Source organism: Cygnus atratus, chromosome 2 (assembly GCF_013377495.2).
Source record: "Cygnus atratus isolate AKBS03 ecotype Queensland, Australia chromosome 2, CAtr_DNAZoo_HiC_assembly, whole genome shotgun sequence".
Taxonomy (NCBI): Eukaryota; Metazoa; Chordata; class Aves; order Anseriformes; family Anatidae; genus Cygnus; species Cygnus atratus.
Genome location: NC_066363.1, coordinates 18,353,244 through 18,375,535, shown reverse-complemented (window position 1 = coordinate 18,375,535; position 22,292 = coordinate 18,353,244). Strand labels below are relative to the sequence as shown.

General features: G+C 40.3%; 1 protein-coding gene across 1 annotated transcript in view; it reads right to left on the bottom strand.

The window, feature by feature from the left end:
* Positions 1–16,961: 16,961 nt before the first annotated feature.
* Positions 16,962–22,292, bottom strand: part of PRTFDC1 (phosphoribosyl transferase domain containing 1) — a 45,577-nt gene continuing 40,246 nt past the window's right edge. Inside the window, exons 6-9 of the mRNA XM_035545323.2 lie at positions 21,406–21,488; positions 20,949–20,995; positions 18,873–18,949; positions 16,962–18,233 (exon numbers count right to left, since the gene is read on the bottom strand). Coding sequence (XP_035401216.1) covers positions 18,186–18,233; positions 18,873–18,949; positions 20,949–20,995; positions 21,406–21,488 — 255 coding nt within the window. The 3' untranslated portion in view covers positions 16,962–18,185. The remainder of the gene's footprint in view (positions 18,234–18,872; positions 18,950–20,948; positions 20,996–21,405; positions 21,489–22,292) is intronic.

Below are 22,292 nucleotides of genomic sequence, written 5' to 3'. Positions count from 1 at the left end.
CATCCTTTCGATGAGGATAAGCAGACTGCTGTGCAACTGTGTTCTGCATAACTGCTGGTATACAAGTGTCAATTATTTCTATATTAAGAAATACGCATGACACGAGTTAACATTAAAGCCTTCATCCGAATGTGTAGTGGAAATTTTCGCCTGGTAGCATTGCTGTTAACCAAGTGGATTAAGTGAGACATTTCAATTACATTAATTAGGTATTTCCTAATTCTTTGGCTTATCACTTTATAAATTGCAGTGCTGTTCTGCAGGGTGAGAGCAACAGTGTGACTGTGCTACAGGATCGGCATTACTATAGAGATTTGCTTTTGGTAAGGAAGGGCTTTTTATTCTAAACAAAGCACCAGGGCCAGTATTTTGAAAGCTTCTGTAAAAGAAAATATTGATTTTCAATTTAGTTTCATCCATCATGTTACAAAACTTAGCAGTCTGTCTGTCGCAGAGGATACCAGGGATGTTTGTGGCCCTGGAAACAGTCTGCTTGGTGCACGTCATTTTTATTGATACAGAAATCAGACCCATTTAATACTGATAAAGAATTGAGCGGTGGTGTCCACTAGCATAAGAAATAATTAGAAAATCCATTGCACAGCTGACTTATACACAAGCCCAGAAAAAACTATACTATCGAGCCATGATATAACTGACCTCTGTTGAGGTGAAGAGTTAGGCGTTACACACTGCCGAATGTGTTAAAACTGAATTCAGATCTTGTCTACACTCTAACAAGGGTTGTTTTTTTGCTGTTGTTCATTGGAGATCTATTACGTATGGCAGCACAGTAGAAAGATCTGCAGTATAGATATTCTCTGAAGTGTTCTGTAGCAGGGAGTGCCTAACACCTTATTGTTGGTTATTGTTAGCTGGAAATCTGTCCCTTCCATATAACTGGAGCTGAGAACCAAAGCCTCCCTACAACAGATTATTTTCCAGCCCTTGTGGCTGTAGAGACAGCCTTTGAGTGTGACTTGAACTTAGACCAGTGCAATTACTCTCCTGATGCCGCCAGCAAACAGCATGGAACAATAACTTTGTTAACCAAGAACTGCCACATTTATCACAGCCGGGATGTTAATTTAGGAAGCGAATACAACTCAGCATTTTAACAGCATTTCTACAGTAGGGCTGAGTGTATTGGAAGGTATGCCAGAAGTCAAGGGTGCTGTTGATTAGGGTTGTGGGTTTAAAGGGGAAGAAATGAAGTTTTGGAAAGGATGTGCCAGTGGGATCAAAGATGGACTTAGTCTTGTGAGCATTAGCACAGCAGAAACTATGATTCAGGGCCCCATCCAACACATGTAGAAAGCATTTGGCAGCAAGAAAGGCTTGAGGAGAAACCCTTGTATTTCAAACGGTGCCAGAACGCTGAAGTAGCTGGGTAAGGCCTCTGTGGATCATGTGGTGGCAGATCCCACAAAGCCCTCCAGAGCCTTTGCACATCTCGCCGTGTGTTCTCCTTTATCTACTTGCCTTTGGTTCAAGAAGTAGCCTCCTACGCGTTCCCGAGTACCAAAATTACAGCCACCCACTTGCTCCTCGTAAAGGGCTCTGGTTCTTCTGTGACAGCCTTTGGGATGGGGCACTGGGGGTGGCCTGCAGCTCCCAGAGAGTGGGTAAGTGCGGTGGTGTGGCTGAAGGATGATCTGACGTGGGTATTTATCTTTATTTCAACACATATGCATACAAAATAATGAATATAGTGCTGGATATACTGCTCATTTTCCTACTTAATTGTAAGAACCCCCCCTTTTCATCTTCCTATGAGATTGACATCAGACTGCTGCTGTGTCACAGGACTGCAAAATGCAGTTTTGTTTTTGTAAGACACTTCCCATCTTGATCAGCAGGATTTACAGTAGAACACACTCGTCAATGAAGTCAAGCAAACCAAGCCTGTGGGTAGACCAGGCCTCATTACTCCTTTCACAAAACTACTGTGGTACAATCACATACAAAGCCCCGAGGGCCTGTGCGATACCAGTAGCGTGTTAGATATCCCACCCCATCTTCATTACAAACTTCATGATTTTCCATTTCCGTGGAGAAATCCCTTCAAACATGGGAGCCAATCTCTAGTCACGTGACCGATCATACATGTAGCCCATAATTACAGAGCTTGTATTCGGTGAGCAATGCTTGCAATGTGCATTTCATCTACTATGTAGTTGGATGGAAGTACATGGCTCCATCCTTATTTCAGCCTAAAAGCATGCAAGTGTTTAGCGCTGAACCAGAAGGATATCTTTTCCTGTTGTACCTCCAAAGTAGTTCTGTTATGCAGATCTGCTCCTAAACTAGCACATAGATGTCACTTAGAGACAGGTTGTAATGGGAAACATTTGGGTTTTGGCTAGATTAGTGCATTTAAATGGATCAATGATGAGATGCAGCTGCAGGGTGGAGGCTCTTTAAAAGCTGCACTTCTCATTGCCAAATATAATGAAATACGGATGACTTCCAGCTAACTTATTGTTGATCTTCATATGAGGGAAATTTTGCAACATGAGTATTTGATACTGTAAAGCTACACTGTGGAGAATAAAAAATAAAAAAAAAATAATAAAAAAAAGATATACAGGAATTATAAAGATAAGACATAAAGGGAGGAAGCAAAAGCTGACAGAATAGGTAACATAAACGTGAAATGAGTTGGCGACAATCAAAAATGAGGGGGAAATAAGAAGTGTTAAAAGTTCATGAACAAGAGATGAAAAGAATGGAAAATATAACAGATAAAAGGAGTAATAAGGAAATGGTCAGTAAAATAATTATTGCAAGCGATCACAATTACTGATACAAAGAAGAAAATTCTTCAGGGAATAAAGTGTGAAGCTATACAAATTCAGAGCTAAGAAAGTGAGCCTGATTCTGAACTGATAACTTTTACCAAAAGAGGTAAAATAATTTTTTTCTTGCTATGCTCTACTTGCAGCTCCTGTTTCAGATTGCATTACTTACCTAAACTTACCTGTTCAAATATATAAGAAAAGGAGACTCAAAGTAGTTCAGATCAATCTCGCTTCCCAAGTCATTTCATTTCTCCATCTGTATATCTACCACAGCCGTTATCAGTTTATTTACTTTGTCTCTGATTGTAAGATGGAAAACTCTTAGGCATCCCGTGGTAATCCAACAACAGTTCAAAAAATACAGCCTTTTGCCAGCTGAGAAAAAGAACATTCTGCATGGAGTCACTCAGCCGAAAAAGAAACAACACCAAAAAAAAGCGCCTGACCTGTTGTCCTCTTCAGCAAACTGTAGAAAATGAAAACAGTTCTGGAGATAACAGAAGTCAATTTTTATCAGATCCTTAAATTTGCAGACAGCTATGCGTGTGATTTTAGTCAAAAGAAATCCTCAAAATGTGACCCAGTCTGGGTTGAGCTTTCTTCAGCACTTCAGTCCAAAAAAAATGCATTGCAGTAGACTTCAATTGATAAGAACTCTATCTGTGTGTGGAGAAAAAGGGAAACTGTGGACTAACTGCTCCGAGTTGGATAACCTGCAGTTTTACATAACAAAAGGCTTAAAAAGTGTAAATGGACAAGAAGGTCCCTTGTAGCTTCCCTGAACTTGCCTCATCGCGTTTTCCAAGTTTTTGCACAACTGTTGTTGGCCTGCTCTTTTTGAGAACTGGAAACTTGAATCGTTTATGGGAAATAATACAATTCTGGGGCCAAATCCTACCTCCGTTAACTGTACGTGGAGCTGGACTGCCCCTCACGTGCAGTTGAGTGAACCAGGACAGCAGATGCTGTTTCTAGCAAGCAGCTCTTGAGAGGTTAGTCGGCTGACAGTCCCTGTAACATAACAGCAAGGCTGTATAAAGTGGTTCACATTTAAATTGCTTCAGCTCTGCCATCTAGGGGAGCTCAGCCCAACAGGGTACCAGGCAGGGGAGGTAGTGAGGAGTCAGTCCAAAACAAAGGAGATTTTTGACAGAAAACTCTTATGACAGACCCCAGCCAGGTCTGCAACAAGGGAAGGAACCGGGCCCACAGGGGTGTCTGCTAGCAACACCAGCAAGCTCAAGCTGTAACACGACCACAACAGAGAAAAATGATCGGTCAGAGTCACATCAGCATTTCAGCCTGACTGTGATGAGGAGGACACAGTGCAGCTGCAGGGCTGGCAGTCTCGAATGACCAGACCCTAAACAAGGCAGATTGTTTAATTTCAGAAGACGAGGAACTGAGACCAAAACAGTCTTTCAAAACCACCTAGTTCATCCCCTTCTGGTTCCAACTGGGTTGTTCCCAGTCCTCTGTTTTTTAGTGATTTATCTGGTCTAATTTTAAATTACTCAAGAGATGGAGTTTCCATCACTTCCCATGGGAAATTAGTCCATGCATGGCCTGATAGCCATGGCCAGAATATTTTCCTGATGTTCAACCTTCAGTGGTTTCCTTTTGTTCAGTTTAATCTCATTACTCCCAGTTATTCCCCACTGGCCAGTGCAGAGCAGTCAGACCCTCTTTTTTGTACTTGCACCTTCACAGTCGGATACAGTTGTCTTTAGGAAAATCCAAGAGCCTTGATTATATATTATTCACCTTTTCAAATGCAGAGGCAAAACAAAAATATGAACCCTTTGTTCATATAGGATAGGATAAGTTAGTTTTACAGGATGTTTTCAAGACTTAGTCTGCTTCCACTCACCAACTAGCTGAGACCTGCCCAGGTCTTTTAAGATACAGTGACTGATGACCCCACACAAACCTCCTTCCTACCTCTTTCAGAACTATGGGAACACATTATACAAGGTGGGAGTAACAGATGTGGGAAACTAAAATCAGTTATCTATAATAAGGGGACACAGAAACTGAGGAGTTGCAGGAAAATGTGTTTAGTGGAGTGGTGTTAAAAAAGATTACCAAAAATACCTCAGTGTGGGTGCTGCATTAGCTTGGCTTAGGAAGTACCAGACAGGAGCATTGCAATTAATGCCAGAGAGACAAGTCAAAATTTTAGCTCTGAAAGAATATGACAAGTCTGAAGGAGAAATACTGGTGAATCATAAGCACGGAAAAAGTTGTTGCAATTTTATTTATGGTGAGATTCTTCAGAGGCGAAGCACAGAGAGGGAAGAAAAGGTGACAAAACAGATATTTCTTGAATGTGCAGAAAATGCTGGAAAGAGAATGAAGATCCCTTAATACTTTGTAAGAAAGATTAAAGACAAAGAAGCTGAAATACAACTGTGGAAGCCAAATAAAAGCACGAAGAGTAACCTGATCAAATCTCTTGAAAGCAGGAGACAGATCAGAGGAGGGACCAGAAGTATTAGCCAGAAGGAAATCAACAGAGGCTTTTGTGAGACCCTTAGGAGATAACTGGGCTTTCCGGAAGCTTGGGTTGCAAGGCAGCATCGACAGAACAGCCTGTTCCTTGTTAGCCTTAGTCATAAGAAAGCTGCTGAGAGAGATGCACTATTCCTCGCCTTCCCCCACAAGCTCCTGTGTTTAATATAGCAGTGTTTTAGAAGCAACAGTTTAAAATTAAAACCAAAGACTCATCTTACCTCCAGTTCTGAACTTTGTGGTAGTCATAAGCCAGGGACGCTGATTCAGTGGAGCACAAGGGGCAGAAGCCAAATCAGGGAAGATCTAGGTCAGAACTGAAGAGGAAAAAAAAAACCTGTAAGCAATGATTTTAGATGTGCTGCTCACAGAGCAGAGCCACAGCAAGGAGGAGAGAGCACCTGGATGGGCAAGAGGAGTCAAGGACAGGTTTCTTAAGGTGGGAGAGACTAAAATATCCTTGGGAAGCATTGCTCCTCGCACCTATAAACATGCTGTTTTCTCTCTCACAGTGAATCCATCAAGGAGGCAGCAAGAGAGCATTACTTAGATCATGGATAATGACTGTAATTCTGTGGCACTGACATTATCAAGGGCTGCTCAGACAGCATGTGCACAAGCTCCAGGCTTTTGTCATTTGAGCCCAACTGAAACTGTAAAAAGCGTTCAGATATTAAGTAGGACAGAAACCAGTTGTTATGGGCTCAGGCATGCCAGGGAAACTGCATTGCATTCCCGCCCATCTGGACTGCAGCGAGGTGCAAAAGGAGATATTCTGGCTTATCTTTGTGAGCTAAGTGTAAAGTTATTGTTGTTAGGTGATGTGCTAGTGATAGAAATGGGATGAACTTGTCTGGAGACAGCAGAACCTCCTTTCAGCTCACTCAATTCAGATAATGCCAAAGAGAAAGATAGTCAGTCCCTAGCCAAAGACATCCACATCCAGAGGTATATTTTAAAATGTGCAAGGCATTCAGATTTTGAGGTTTAGATGTTTAATACAAATATCCTCTCTTGCCATAGATTACATTTGCAATGTATGTTTAAAAATGAGTTTTCTTTATGATCTCTTGCCTTTTGTTCCTTACTCTTTTTTTTTTTTATTGTAGTCTCTTGTTTGGTTGTTGTTTTTTCCAGTGTCTTTTCTTTCTCCCTGCCTCCCCATTTCCTGTGTTTCCCCTTTTCTTCTCTCTGTCAGTCATTCTTTGCACTTTCTTTTTTTCCCTGCTCTTTCATTAGTCTTTCCTCCCCACACCATTCATAGCTGGACAGGTAGGACTCCCCATAAACTTGCTTTCTGTCTACTCTCTCCACTACTGCGTTATCACTCTATCCTGGGGGGGAAGAGCACAAAGAGAAGAATGCAGACATGTGCTGGACCCAAGTTAATTTCTTAAATCATTCTGAGAGATTTCCCCTTTCACTGTCAGTGTGTCAGTAAACGGATTTGACCGTGTTGTACCCTCTCACCCTGTCCCCAGTCTGAATAATCAAGTCAAAAAGACCTGTAGTCACTGTGTACTTTTACCTAACCTGCTGACAGCTACAGGAAAACCTATATATGTTATAGCTGGTATGCCCCATGACACTACAGACCATGTGGACAGATTTTGAGGTTTTAATATGGTACATTATGCAGTTTGAATTCCAAAACCTTGGACAAGCTGAAGCGCCTGGTGGCCTCATCTGGGTGGCCAACACTCCATCTCTCAGGCGGGTATGAAGAAAGACTGAGAAATGGCAAATAACATCTCAGATTTAACTTCATAAAAAGAAAATAGATACGGAGTTATGCTGATAGGTAAGATGTAGGGGGATTAGGAGCTGTCAGGGTATGTCATTTTTTTTATAATCTGGAAAGGAACAGTACAAATATAAAAATATTGTATAGGCCAAAATCTAGCAATCTTTGTTAATTCTGCATTTTGTGCTGACTCCACCTAAGCCATTTGTCTAGATTTTATTTGGCTAGGCTGTAGTGGCGTGGTATGCAATTTCACTTAGTTATCCATTTTCAGGATCAGCCTTCAGCTCAGAAAGATAAGAGAAATGTCAAGACAGAAAGCAAGAATCTGTGATTCACAAGATGTCACATGCTTTGGTTTCTTGACTGAAATTTCTGAAATGAGAACCACCTGCTCCTGGTAGTAATGAAGGATCTCTGATTGGAAAGTCAAACAGCTATTTCAGTAGAGTCTGGGAGAAAGAAAAAAAAAAAAAGCTACAATTAAGAAATTCTGCCAGAAGCTTCAGCGACGGTCCTATGAGACCAGAAAGGAAGTACAGCAGATCCTTCAGTCTGAGAGTACAGCAGAAGACAGCTAGTTCCAGTAAAATCAAGACAAACCAGAATTAAAAATGGAAAAAAAAAAAAAAAAAAAGACATGCAGCAAGATAAAAAGGAGATAGTATAAAGAAGAGGCCAAGGTGCAGCAAGCAGAGCATGATCGAGCAGTTGAGCAAGGAGGTGAGCAGCTGAACCCTAGCACAACTTGCCGTTCCTACAGTGTGGGCATCACCTCAGGGTGCTGCTGTTCGACAGGACACTGCCACGTGCGGTGCCACCACTGGGTGTGAGAAGCCGTCGGTGCTAGGGCTCCTTCAGCGGCTTGCTGTCTTGTCGTGGCACTTTCTCTATCAGCTTGAAAGTCGAGCCGATATGCATCTCTAAAATCAGGGCTGTAGCCTCTCGGTTTTTGGAACAAAACCTAAGACTGTGTGCTTGCCCACATCACATATTTATGTCAGGAAAGCCAGCTTAGAAATGTCTGCAAAGGGCCAGCTTGTAACACTCTTATCTAAAGTAGTACTTTACCCTTGGATGTTACCACATTCAACTGTCCACTTGATGAGATGAACCTCCACTTTTTTCAGGAGCGACTTGAAAATATGAATAAAAGGGAAGATGATATCCAGAAAGAATGAGCGGGACAGAGCCTGACCTCAAGTGATATGCAGAATCTGGGTGGGAGGTGCTGAAAACACACAACTGTTACTTTCGGAGTAGATGCAAGAGAACTGAAATAAATGTAAATTAATATGTCATGAGAGCTCAGATGGAATGGCCTGGCACAAACCAAGCCTGTGGTTAGTTTAATCATCTATCCATCTCACCCCTGGTAAATCAGGGTCAGGAAACAATGAGAGGGTCGGGGACTGTTTGCGCCGTTGTTTGCTGCCTGCCTGCCTGAAGGAATGCTGGAGGAATGTGCCAAGAATCCAGCTTTGTCAGGGAAAAAGTTCTAATTTCTGAAAAGACTGACAGACCTTAACAGAGAAAGAGAAGCGAGACGACACGTCGGCGAAGAGCACCAAGACCAGAAGCAGGGAGGGCTTCTGGAGGTTTCTCCGCGTGCTGGAAACACTAAACCCAGCAGGAGAGGCACGAGGTGTCAGGCTGCCACCCTCCCCTGCCCCGTGGGGAGGAGCAGGGCTGGGCCTGTGGCACTTGAGCACATCCTATGGCACCTGGGCACATCCTATGGCACTTGGGCACGGCCTACGTTGCCTGGACATGGCCTATGGCACCTGGGCACGGCCTATGGCACCTGGGCATGGCCTATGGCACCTGGGCACGGCCTATGGCACCTGGGCATGGCCTATGGTGCCTGGGCACGGCCTACGGCTTGCACAGGGGCTCAGAAGTCAGTGGCAGCAACCCCAGGGCTGCTGAGGTAACTGCAGGCTGCAACGCCCTGAGGCGGGCCACGTGTAGCTGTACTTCATCAGGCTCTGGAGTCGCCACGAAAATCGGGGCCAGCGCTGAGATGAGGCCCCGCGTACATTTAACGCTATTGGCATGGCCAGAAGGTCTCATGTGATGAGGGAGATTCTTCTAAAGCCAGTCGTTCTCACTTTAAGGCTGACATACCGTGCCATAAAATGTCACTGGAGCAAGAGAAAATAATTTCCTGGTTGCTAAAATAATTCAGCATCTAGATGGGAGCACCATGGTGCACTATCCAAGATAAACAGGGAGAGAAAATGCAAGTGAATGTGCTGCAGAAAGCATGAAGAAGGGCAAAAAGAAATTTGGTTTGGGTGAGCAATCCAGATGCTACCTTTGAAATGCACTGCTTGGAAGGAGGAGAACTGAGCCTCCTTAGATAAAACCCAAATTATGAGCATTCCCTTAGCTGCAGTTTCTAAAGTCAGTAAAGTAGAGATGAAGAAGGAAATCAAGCAGGGATCCTGTGACTGACTGAAAAAGCTGAACGCAGGAGTTCTGGCAGCGCTTTGGAAAAAAAAAAAAAAAGAGAGAGAGAGTGAAAATGGGAAATAGAAAAATACCTTTTAGCTGAGACTTCATTAAAAACAGATATAAAAATACCGTTTTTTATTCTAAGCTGTTTTTCTATATCCACATTTCTCCTAATGATTATTATAGGAATATTATACGTACATAAGAACGTTTTGTCTTTCATAAAGCAATTAATGCAGACAGGGGAACATGAATTTGTAATTGCATATTTTAAAACTAAATTTTAAAGAAAGTCTGATATTATGACTTTGCTTTAAACTAACTCAGAATAGTGAAGGAAACTTCCCGGGATTTGTTTTCACCTTCAGTAAACCTATAGACAAAAGATCAAACCATACAAACTATAAATGTTTGCTTTCCTGGAGTGAGTCATTAGAAGACATTTGAAAATATGTGGAAGACTTTTTTTCAAAGTATGTCAAGACAGAGGTAAGCTCCCCCCCCCCCCCCAAAAAAAAAAAACCTCCACAACTAAATTCTTAATTAATTGTTCATAATTTTGCAGACCCTCATCTGTTAGCTATTATTTATGTTATGGATAAATACAGTACTGGGACTAGAGGGACTACAGGAGTGAAAGCAGCAGCTCAGCTCCTCTCACCAGCAGTGAGAAGGCATTAGCCAGGCCCTGCTGCCCTAGCATTAAAGCGTCTTGTAATTTTCGTTAAATCTAAACAAGGAAATCATCTACTCACCTCATTTTCAAAATCCTTCACATCCTCCTAATTATTTCTGCTGGAGCCACAGGCTTGCAAAGGTCTTTGTAGTCAGGAATAGGATTTTTGGCCCATAAAACACCCAAACACCCAGAGGTGGTGTTTTTTTTTGTTCGTTTGTTTTGTTTTGTTTTTTTAAATTATTTAGAGTGTGTTCTCAGTGAAAAGCTAACTCCTACATTTTACAGTTTTAAACTGTGATCCCATCTGCTTTAACGTTGAGTGCTGAGCTGGGAAAACTCCAGGAGACCTCAGCGAGATGCTGAAGATGACATTGCTTGTTGAGTTGTGGTCTCCTCTCTGCCACGGGAGCCTCCAGTGGTGACTCCAGGAGGACGCTGGTGGATGAATATTTGGTAAGCCTTACCAAGAGCTGCACGACTGCATCTCCATCCCATTTGGTAATGTATTAAATGTTAAACCAAAAATTTAAATTCTCAGAGTTAACAGCAGTACAAGCATTCCTACCTTTAGGCTGATGCCATTACACTGGCAGGCTAGAGGACTGTTTGGAACAACATTCACATGGAAAATGACAGTATTTTCATACTATTTTCATACATAAACCTATATTAACTAAAAACTGTGGCTCTGAACTTAGCAGGGGCTTAACTCAGGGCGTATGAACAGTTGTATACAGTCAGTCTGCAGGAATGGGGCCCACATGCTGTGGAGTTATTTTCCTATTCAAATACACAGAACACATGCTTCTTGTTCTTGAATAGCTTTACATACAATTTTCACAACCTATTTTTACTTCGCAAGATGTTGTTGTCCTTCTGTGTAAAACAATTTAAATGTCTCAGAGACGGCTGAAGCTGAGACAGCGTAAACACAGTTTGAGGAATGGAAAATAACACCAGTAAGGCTGCGCCCGTCCGAAGAATTCGGATCATCCTGAGGCAGTGCCATGACGTACCTTGACTTCCTTCTTCCCTTTTGCACAGGAAATGTGTTCTTGTATTTGACTCTTTTTCTATAAATAAATGGAACATAAAACAGGAAAACACTCACTAGCTTTGGATTCCACTTTGTGACCCATGTGTAGAAATATCAAAATATTTTGATGCATATTTTGGCTAGGCTGCTGCAAGATACTGTGAAGGCCTGACAGAATCAACTGCATGCCAGACCTGACCTGGATAAACCCCTTTTTGCTCTGTTCCGAATAACGCAGCTGGAAATACCACCATGGAGCGGGATGTTGGTTGTGCAGATCCACGTGGCCATGGGCAGATTCCTCCCCAGCTACAGGCCACTGGTAGCCAGGACGCTGCTGCAGCCCTGGAAACATGCGAAATGTGGCTTGGCGATGCTGGTGGTACACAGGGTTCTCTCTGTGCCTTGCAAGCCAGTTAGCTTCTCCACTCTGATAATTGTGGACACAAATCCGAGGACTTTTCCGCCCTGAATTATTTGCTTCTTTTCTTAAAATCTCTCATGAAAGACCAGTATCTGCCTGCCAGGGGTAGTGTCTCAGCTGTTCTTGGGGTGTGATCTCCCTAAGGGTGGCCAAACTCACCCATGTTTGTGCCACATCTCCAAATTCACATTCACCTGATCATCCTTCACCTGTCTCCCTGCACCTGCAGAGCTCATAAGCTGTTTTCTAATCAACATGGACTAGAAAGAATTGGGAGAAAGGGAAGTAAAGAAGATTGAAGGAATGAGGTAAAGCCTGAGATGGGAAAACCTAAAAGCCTCCGAAAATAAGATGGAGAGACTATGAGCAACAACACTGGGATCTAGTCAGATGAACTAACATAGGCGTCTAATTTGTTTGATTAAAGATGAAGAGAGATTCAGACTGACTTTACAGAACTGACTGCCTCATACATGTAGCTTAGGCAAAATAGTATTTAGAAGCTTAAATTGGGTGCTTGTAGTTAAAAGTTTGAATGCAGTAAATAGCATCATGCTATTTCCAAAATGCCTTTTGGAGGAAGATAAACAATTTCAGTTTATTACAGTTTTCTTTCCCATATGGAACAAGTGGGCCCAGGACCAAACAGTCTCTCAGCAGAAACCTTCCATCTCCATACTCACTCAGCAGGTCATATTTAACCGATTTCAGTATCCTTCCTGTACGCTCACTAGTGGACTCCTTCCAATCAATGTTCTACAGTTAGAGCTTGTAATGACACTTCATTTTTTACCCTCTCTGACTCTGCTCCTCGTGCTACTGTTGAATATTTCTGTCTCTGGTCTGCCTTTGGTGTCATGAAAGCTGTCTGCTTTTTGTCTCTCTGTGCAACTGTTTAGGCTGAGCTATGATTTCCACAATTTAAATTTTGAGCGCTCTCACCTCATTCCAAATTTCCTAAGAAAACACCGAAACACTGCTCCAGTAACTCTCATGAAAAAGCAAACAAATCAATCAATTAAACAACACTCGTATAATTCAGAAAGACAAAGAGATATTCACTCCTGAATCAAAGAATGACACAATTGTACTTGCCACTCCTTTTTATTCTCGTAGCTCCTATTTTCATCTACAGTTTTCTTATTGCATTATTGCATTTCCCAGTCTATCCAGATTAGGCTACAAACACATTTTCAAAGGTACATAACCACTGAAGGATGCAGCTAGGCACCTACCCACACAGGTGAAAGTACTTTAAGTTTTCTTGGCTGTAAGAGCTTTCAAAACTCTGGCCCTAAGCATCTCTGAACAAGGGCTTATCTTTTTCTGAAAAACAAAAAAAGTCTGTGAGTGTCATTAAAAACTGAGTCTGGCAAGAGTTTGGTTAAAAGACAAGGCAAAGGAGAGAATACCACATAAAAACAGGGCATACTCGATCAAACTGCAGAAAAACAATCCAAGGAAAAAAGATCAATACTTCTAATAATTTAGGAAAATAAAATAACTGTGAAAAGACACTTGAGGATAACTGTTTTCTGGCATGGCTTCCAAAATATTTCCTAAGTTCCATTATTTTTCTGTGCGATTTCAATAGCTGTAAAAGCATAGCACTGATCTTCCAGAAATAGACTTGTCCCTTGTCAAGCCTTGTGACTTAACAACACTGACAAATGTAGAAAGTTTTACTCATAGTAGGACCAATGGATTTTGAAACATATATAGCAATGATTTACTTTAATGTAATTTTGTATCCTGAAATGAGATTTTCTTACCATTATCAGAGGTTCAATCATGCAGGTCTAAAAGAAACTACAGGGTCACAATAATACAAGTCATTTTTGTCTCTTTCTGCTATGGAAAAAAGGGGAAATCTTTCAGCCACTCCCGAAACCAAACTAAAGGTCAAGCTTTGAATGGTATCCAGACCTTTTTCTCTCTCAGTATTACACATAAATTGCTGTACTGCAAACTCTGGTAGTTTGTCAGTACTTCTCTGCTCTGTGCAGCAGCAGAAGGAACAAGGCATGGCAGCAAAATACTTAACTGGGTCTAAGTTTTTGCAGATTTGGAACCCATGATCCAAAATAACCAGTGGTAACAGCGAAAGGTGTGAATACAGAAAGGACAGAAAGGAAGGCATGGACGGAAAGGAAGGCAGTGCCAGCCCAGGCTTCCTGGCAGAGCACAGACAAGGAGGGCTGCAGCCAACAGCCCTCAAGGGGCTTGCAGAGCCTCACCCGGAACCAGTCTCTCTGCTTCCCTTTTTAAAGAATAATGACTCTTCTCGCTGGAGCAACCATCTTTTCAGCAACATAAATGAGAACCTCTCTAATTTGTTAGCACTCTCTTCTATTTTGGTTATCTATTAAATGATGAGAGGGAAAAAAAAGTGCAGAATATTGCTCTTCTTAACAAAAAAAAAATATCATTTTAACGCTTCAAAATAATCCCTCATTCAAATTTGTGTCTCTCAATCAGTCTTTTCTAGCTTCAGGAACATGTTGCAATGTTCCACACTTCTCTGATGGCAAACACACCAGCCCTTCCCTAGTGGTACGAACACTACTGGTTTGGGCACTGACATAGCTGTATGTGGCTGACTTCCTGGAGTAAGGTATAAAACATCAGTGAGTAATTGTGAAAGGTGTATGAAATGAGGGAGCAAGCTTTTATTTTTCCTCCACTTCTCTCCCTCTCTCAGATGGGTACAGTGCCTGACACAGTGCTTCTCTCACCTATGACGTTTCAAACGGGACCACTGAAATAAGCGATTACCTCAGCAGAGGTTGGCTCCTCCTCAGTTATCTTCTGCTCTCTCTGGTGAGTACAGACAGGGCCAACTTTTGGAAGAATTAACTGAGGTGATACATTCCTACATGAACTTTTATGTGTAAATTTCTCCCTCCAATCTAAGAAGGAAAATAAATTAAGATACCTTTCAGAATATGCCTAGATATTGCATTCATTTCAGCTCTTACGTGTAGACAATCAGAGTTTCTGGAAGACATTTAATAAGGGAAGGGAGGGGAAAGGAAGGCAAAGATGTCCCTAAATTGATGGTTTTACAAAAGGGAAAGAGAACCTCTATCTCTTGCTATGCTACCCTGTATTTTTTCTTTTGAGATTGTCATCTTATTTTTAACTGAAACTGAAAATTAAAGTATTCTGAGTAGCTAGAGTCAATTACAGTCTTCATGTGTACCAAGTTTGATTACAATAGAGGATTTCAGTGCTATTTTATCCGAAGAAAATACAAATGCAAACATATACAGAGAAGTTGATTAGGCCTTTGTCTTCTTCAGTCTAAAGTAATATTAAAATTGATCATTCCAATACTTTCACTGAAATAAATGTTATTCTCACCACAGAGCAATAAGGATGACTCATGTCAGAAGTACATCTCCAAGTTAAGCATTTTACTGTGTATGAACAGTGATGATCTGACACTTTCCCAGATCTGAAACTGCTTTGCAGCTGATACCACATACAGGTCTTTGGTTGGTTTGTTTGTTTGTTTAAGCAAATGTTGGAATTTCACATGGAAATTTAATTACAGAACACATTAGGAGTAACATAGGATGTTTAGGAAATATAACATTAACAGTAAGCAAACAAAAAGCAGATGCTATTTTCTACTATGAATACAAGTATGCACAGCAAACTGAATTGAAAATTTAAATTACAGACCTTTCAAACTATTTAAATTCCCTTCTTTTAAGCATAAACTGCTAGATAGTCAGACCATATCTATACTAAGTAGCATGAAATCCTAAATGGTTTGTAGTTAACCAAGATGCAGGAAGTACTCTTCCTACTTTGGCTTTCTGTCCAGAAAACCACTTTCAGATACTTTGGAATTGGACCAGATGTAACCATGAATGAATTGAACGAAATCTAAAACCTGATGCCTGCTAAACATTTATTTAACCTGAAACCAAATTACTGCCCATATTAATTTGTATTCAATGGGTAGGGAAAGGATGCTGATTTTAGAGTGCATGCAAAGAAAAACTGAGACAAAAATGGATGGCCGCCAAATACATAAACATGATGTCCAGAAAATAACAGATTGCATAGAACATTCTCTCTCTTCTTCAGTAACAAATGTTGCTGAACTGATTAAAAACAAAAAAAAACAAAACCATCGCTTTGTGGGTCATAGGGTACAACTGCGACTGAAAAAAATGCTTAGTGGTCTTTTAGTTCAAGAACTTTGCGACACACGGAATCAACACTGTTACTAAACAACCACAGGAAAGAAGTACGATTTTTTTAAACTAGCTGAGAAGAATGAAGAAAATAGACCCAACATTAATCAGACGTATAATTAACCTGTTCCCTCATTAACACTAATGATGTTTTGGAATCAGATTATTAAAGTAAATGAAAATTAATTTTTTAGATGGATGTGCTTCAAGCAGAGAATAATGTGGAATGGCAACTGAGACATCGGGACATGCTTGGATATATAAAGGTACAAGATTCAAATACGACATTAGAAGAGAAAAACACTTCTTGTTCGCAGTACAATTGCACATATAAATTCGCTAATGAAATCCATAGAGCGATTTATCATAATGTTAAAAATGTGACGTCAGGAGGAAATAAAATGAATTTCAATTTTTTTTCCTTACCTTTTGTATAATTATGTTATTTTCTATTAGGTATGTGGATTTTAACAATCTGAATCTTCCAATGAAACAACTTTGACACAGTCTGAATTACGAGTATCTATAGCACTTCAAATTTTCCCACTAATTTCACATAATTCACCTGTTAGATTCTTTTGTTGGTGCTGCTGAAGGCTGATCATAGTACAAGGCAAATTGGATTGTGCCTTTTTAAGAGAGGAAAAAATGAAACAACCTCATGGACCTCCTGGCTTAAGCCTAAGCATGTCTGCCTACCCAAAGTGACAATAATAGTAAATCCAGGGAAAACAGACACATTATGAAAAACTTTAACACTCTCATAAAAGGAAACTTTTTCCAGAGGCTGTGTGGGTGCACTTTCTTCTCTAAAACAGAAGAAAGTTATTCTGTGAAGAAAAGCTGTTCAACAGAAATCTTTAAAAATACAGGTTAAAAGAGTAAAGAAGAAAGGGTTAAAACATTAGCAACCACAATAGATCTGTGATCTTACTTCGTGTCATTAACATCATGGATTTTATGCAAATAAAAATAGTTTCTGAGTCACACATACATAAGGTATCTTTAGATTAACAGTTAAATGAATACTTTTGAAGCGCTTTTAAGGGATGTGCAAAATATGCTAAAGCGGGAAAATAAACAACTGTGCACAGTAACAAGTGTTCTTATGGTTTTTTTATTAGTTTAAAGGAAACTGAAGCTAATAACAATATGCCTCTTACAGTTCAGAGCAAAGCTATTGGTATAGAGCTACTTTGCATTTGCTTCTCTCAGAAAGTCATTGAGGACAGTTGCATACGGTACAGAACTAAACTCTTCAAACTTAATACAGCATGAAAGAAGGGATCTCTAGTCTACAGCATCCACAGGTTAACTTGTTTTCTGGATTTTCCTATACTTTTTTTTTCCCTTTATTTTATATAGTCTTCAGTGTTGTCAGTTCTATATTCCTAAAGAAGACAAATGGCTACAGAAAGTCTCAACTCAGGCTATGAAAATCAAACAATAACTGAGTAATTGTTTAACATGAAGTTTTTGTGCTTAATGAGGTTTAATTAAAATAATATACTCAGAACACTATGTTAGTTTTTGGACCTGCTCGTGTCCTGCAGAAGTCAAAGGGCACTGCTCAGAAATTGAAGCCTTCCTAGCATTGTTTCCTCTTGATTAAAATTCAACACGTTAAACACCGCCGATTAGATCCATGCCCACATCACATACCAGAAGCAAGATATCTTCCAAGTTCAGATCAACTGTGTCTTGCAAAGGTCCATTGTGCACCAATATTCCAGATCAGTGCATTCTGAGAGTTGAAACTTCTGTTTGGAAGGGGCAATAATGGACTGCCAGAAGTCATCATACAGCATACAGCTTCAGCTGAAACTTTTGAATTGTGCAATTAAATAAAAATCATGTTTTCAGTTTGGCAGCAGAGTATGTTACCAAGACTAAAGGGATGCTGAAGTTCCTAAAATTCTGCCTAACACATAAACCTAACACAAAATGGCACTTCTGAAAAATCTTATGTGACACATAAGAACACATAATGTGAAGTACCGTAATTGCAACGGGTAGCATGATGGGCTGAATGAAGAAAACGCATTCACAATGAGAGTTGAGGCAGACAAATTATTAGTCAAAAGGCATCTTATACTGCAATTTTAGTACTTAAAAAGTGTAATAACTTTAAAAGCCCTCTACTTCACATTTTAGAAGCTCCCACTTCTGTATATGTTAATCGGTATCTCTAGAGTAAACCCCTTATTACACTGAGTTGACAGAAACACAAGTCGGTTGAACTGCTCTTCTGGGAGATGCTTGAAGAGCGCAGTCAAATTTTGGCTCCACTGAGCTTACAAATCTTCAGGTGAGGATGTTACTGCTTCAGACTCTGTATTTTGCTTTGCCGTGATCGTTGATAACACATATGTGCTGAAAAAAATACAACACTGATTGCAACAGCATAGTTGATTACATCATTAATTATTAATGAATTGCTCAGAAATAATTTTGCTTGTCCAATCCGGTAACCTTGCCATTACTCCTCCCTCTCCAGAGACCTGAAATTGAATTCTGATTTCACTTTCTAGCTGCAGTGAGTTCTTCCACTTGCAATTCCCTGCTTTCAGCTCCACCCCTGGGAAGATCACAGGAAGCAATGGCAAGGCTGGGAATGCTTGCACCTTTTTTCCATCATCATCTCACTGCGAAAAGGGGCAGGCAACATAGCAGTAAAATGCCCCAGTTGTCTGAACTGTAGCTGTATTTCACTTTTTCTGCTGTCACTGCATTTACTGGGAGTTGTGGAACCGTGAAGTCCCAGGCTCACAGAAGATGGAAGCATGACAGAAGTGACAACTTCTGCTCTTAGTGGGTGAGAGATGGGAATGAACGACCCACAGTGCTAAGCGGTGACTCCTCTGGATTATCGAAGGTTTTACAAGGAGTTCTACACTCACTAGAAGGATCCCAACCATGGCATAAGACCCAGGGATAAGGCAAATAACAAGGCCTTTAAGACGCCCCAAAAAAGTAAAATAGAGATTTCTGTTTTTTCTTAAATAAACTTACGTTCAGATCTCTGAAGTGCTCGTTGTAGTCTAAGGCATAACCAACCACAAATAAATCTGGAATTTCAAATCCGTAATCTGTATTGGGACAAATAACAAATACCATAAATACAAGACAGGTGGCTACTGCATAGCCCTTAAATTAACCTGTTGGTCCTTTGACCAGAAAACGGCATATATGTGTAGCTAGTTCAGGTTATGCTACTTCTGGCTTAGAAACCAGAGTAGCAGAATCCACAGTTCCAGCTCACAGACTATTTGTGATAGGCATGTGAACAGTCAGGGGAGAGTAGGAGACTTGTTTACAATTATTAGTGGCACAACAGACACGTTATGGAAGGAAGCCAAAATCAGAGCAGAAAAGTTCTGCCTAGGTTGGGCAGCTCCATTCGTGTATGCATGTGATGACAACTGTCCATTGAGGATGAAAAAAGGTATAATCTTAATTCAGAAGTTACTTACAAAGTTATGAAGAGGTTCATGTATTTTCTTCTGAGAGTAGGCAAAGCTATTATGCATATTATCCTACCAAAACGTGTCAAATGCTTCTTAAATTAAAGCCCCAATCTCATGAAGGCTCAGGCACACGTTTAACAAAGTAAATGCATGCAGCGTAGCTGAATCATACAACTCACACACTTCAAGCTAATCATAGCCATGTATCTTTGAGTGTGAAGTTTTGTGCGGTATCAGCACTATATAAAATGAGTTAGACTCTTTCCAAGTTGTTCGTTATGTAACTAGAGAAAAACACAACCTTGTGGACACCAAAATTTTTGCATAAGGTTTTTTACAGCATTAAAAATTTACAACTACTCAAGAGAGGATTTTTATTTGCTTGTTAAAAATTATGGGTAACAGACACTTTGAATCACAAATTTGGGCAGGTGAGGAAATGACATAGCTCTGTTAGAGATTTAAAGGGTGACCTCTGCTATTTTATAAAATGCATCACAAATAAAGAAGCAAGCGGTTAAAATCTGTTTCATTTTACAAAATATTACATAAAAATATTAAGCTGTCTTTCATGGAGTCATTTTATTGTATTTTTTTTATATGTTTAATGAATCCAGTAAAATGGATACTTTAATTTACTGGATTAAATTCTAAATGTAAAAAAAAATGCTGTATAAAAATTGCACAACCAAATGTTTGTGTCACAATTCAGATTATTGGGCTTAAACTGCAGGGCCATGCCCAACCTTGATTAACTTCTGCTTCATGAAGTTTCCCTCTCTCCCACATCCCAAATCTAGACCCTTGATGCTACCTCCTGGTACCCACCTGCCTACTCTCCTTCTACCCTCCTCCCCAGCTCAGCTGTGACCAGAGCCTTCTTCAGCAGCAAATACTGCTTGATCTCTTCTAGGTGAATCTATTTTTCCAGTATTTAGCCACATGCCTGTTATTACATCATTTATTCTAATGAATCTAAAATGACAATAGCTTGGTATAGCCCCATTTATGGCTTCATCTAAGCCCAGTACAAGTACCAGTATTTCAGAGAGAAGTGGTGTTGGTATGATACAAGTGGAGCAGCAGGAGAAAGCTTGAAAAGCCCATTTTATCTTTTGCTTTTGGCAGGGAGGGATTTGATTATATTATTGTTTACCCTTTAAATGATAATGCTTTTTAAAAATATTTTTTAAAATTACATTATTCTATTATAAAAATATAAAACTTGTGAATATTTAGTTCACAATGAAAAAGCATTTGTGTTCAGATGGAGTCCTGCAGCTCCTCTAAAGAGATGTAGTGAGGAAGGAAAAGGAAGAAAGGGACTTTCTCTTTCACGTATTTTGGCAGAGACAGAAGATAAAGCACCCACCTTTCATAGACAACATTTAACCCTTCCATAACTTCCTGATGGAGTTACTGCTCTTCAGAAAACATCAGACTATTAAGGAGGCTAGGCTTAAACCACAATCATAGGAATCCTTCCATTGCATCCCATCTCCCCCTGACAACCGATATTTTACAACGCTTCTAGGAGGCTGCAGAATGATATGAAGGGCAAGTGATAGAATAATGGTAACTTCTTGTATACTGATGTAAAGATTTTCACAACAACACTTACAGTCTGGTCTGTACCCATCAGGCCGAGATGTTCTTTTCACCAACAAACTGCAATTAAGAACAAAATAAAAAAATCCAGATATTCATCTGAATAACATGCGTAAAAACCTAGCCCCTTTGTCAAAAAGCTTCTGAGCCATATGAATCACTGTTCTTTTTCTGCTTCTCCTTCGACGGTATCCTAATGGCAGGGAAGAAACTGGGTGTGTTTCCCTTCAAAATCTATCAGTGCCAGTCTTGAAATGGCTGAAGGGGTCATTGCCACTGCAGAACAATACAAAAGCATTTCCTCTCCTTTCCTCCACCCTCTTCTTAGTGACTCAGGCAGCTTCTCTGCAGAGCTCCCCATGCGATGCTGCAGCACAGAATTAAAACAGGATCTTGGAATGGGAATCTCCGCTGGGACATACGTTGGGCCAGACCAATTAATTACTAAGTTTTGTGATCGTTTTACTCACCTCGCAACTTTAATCATTTTTGGTTTGTATTTTTCTATATTATTAAGCAGAACCTTCATAGTCCTTCCAGTTCCAACAATATCCTTACAAAACATTAAAAACACAACAAGTTAAAAACAAAGGAAAGCTGAAACAAGGAAATTTGAACGATGACTGGGAAATTCCATATTCTTATTTTGTGGAAATTATATATTTCTACTAGTACATTGTGAGCCACATCCAAAAAGGTGTGTAATTGAGCTCACACTCTTTGAAGCAAGCACCTTGTGCTCATAAAATAAAGACATAAAGGACTGTCCACTTCCTCTTGAAAAGTGCTGTTTCTAGTACTTGGGATACTGCAAGGGATTGGGGATGAATTTATTGGGAAATGGAAGTATGCAGGGATCAGACTTTTCATATTTTATCCTCAAGCCTACAGTATGTGAACACCTCTCCATCTCAGGGCTAAATCTGCCCTATTTATTGTTTCTTAGACCAGCACAAGTGAGTATGCTCCAGATCTCATTTGGAGATCTCTCGTACATACCTGGCTACACAACTGAACACCACTGGAGAGCAGCTGTTGATCCTGAACTCTATGGCTGTGTATTTTTCATTAGCAAAACTTTGCCTCTGCTCCTCAGCTACCTATGAGTATTAACAGAATTTGCTGCAGACATTTTTCATTTCTGTTACAGCAGTTATCATTAATGAATATGGAGCTCCCACCAGTTATTCAGGTCACAGTCATTTCTATACCTGATGACTTTTTTCTCCTCCTTTGCTATGAAAAGACATTCCAGCAGCTGTGCATTTCCTACATCATGCCACCTAGCCTACTTCTCACACAAGCAGACTGGGCCTGAAATGCCAGCCAGGTCCTGACACGCTCTCTAAACATCCTG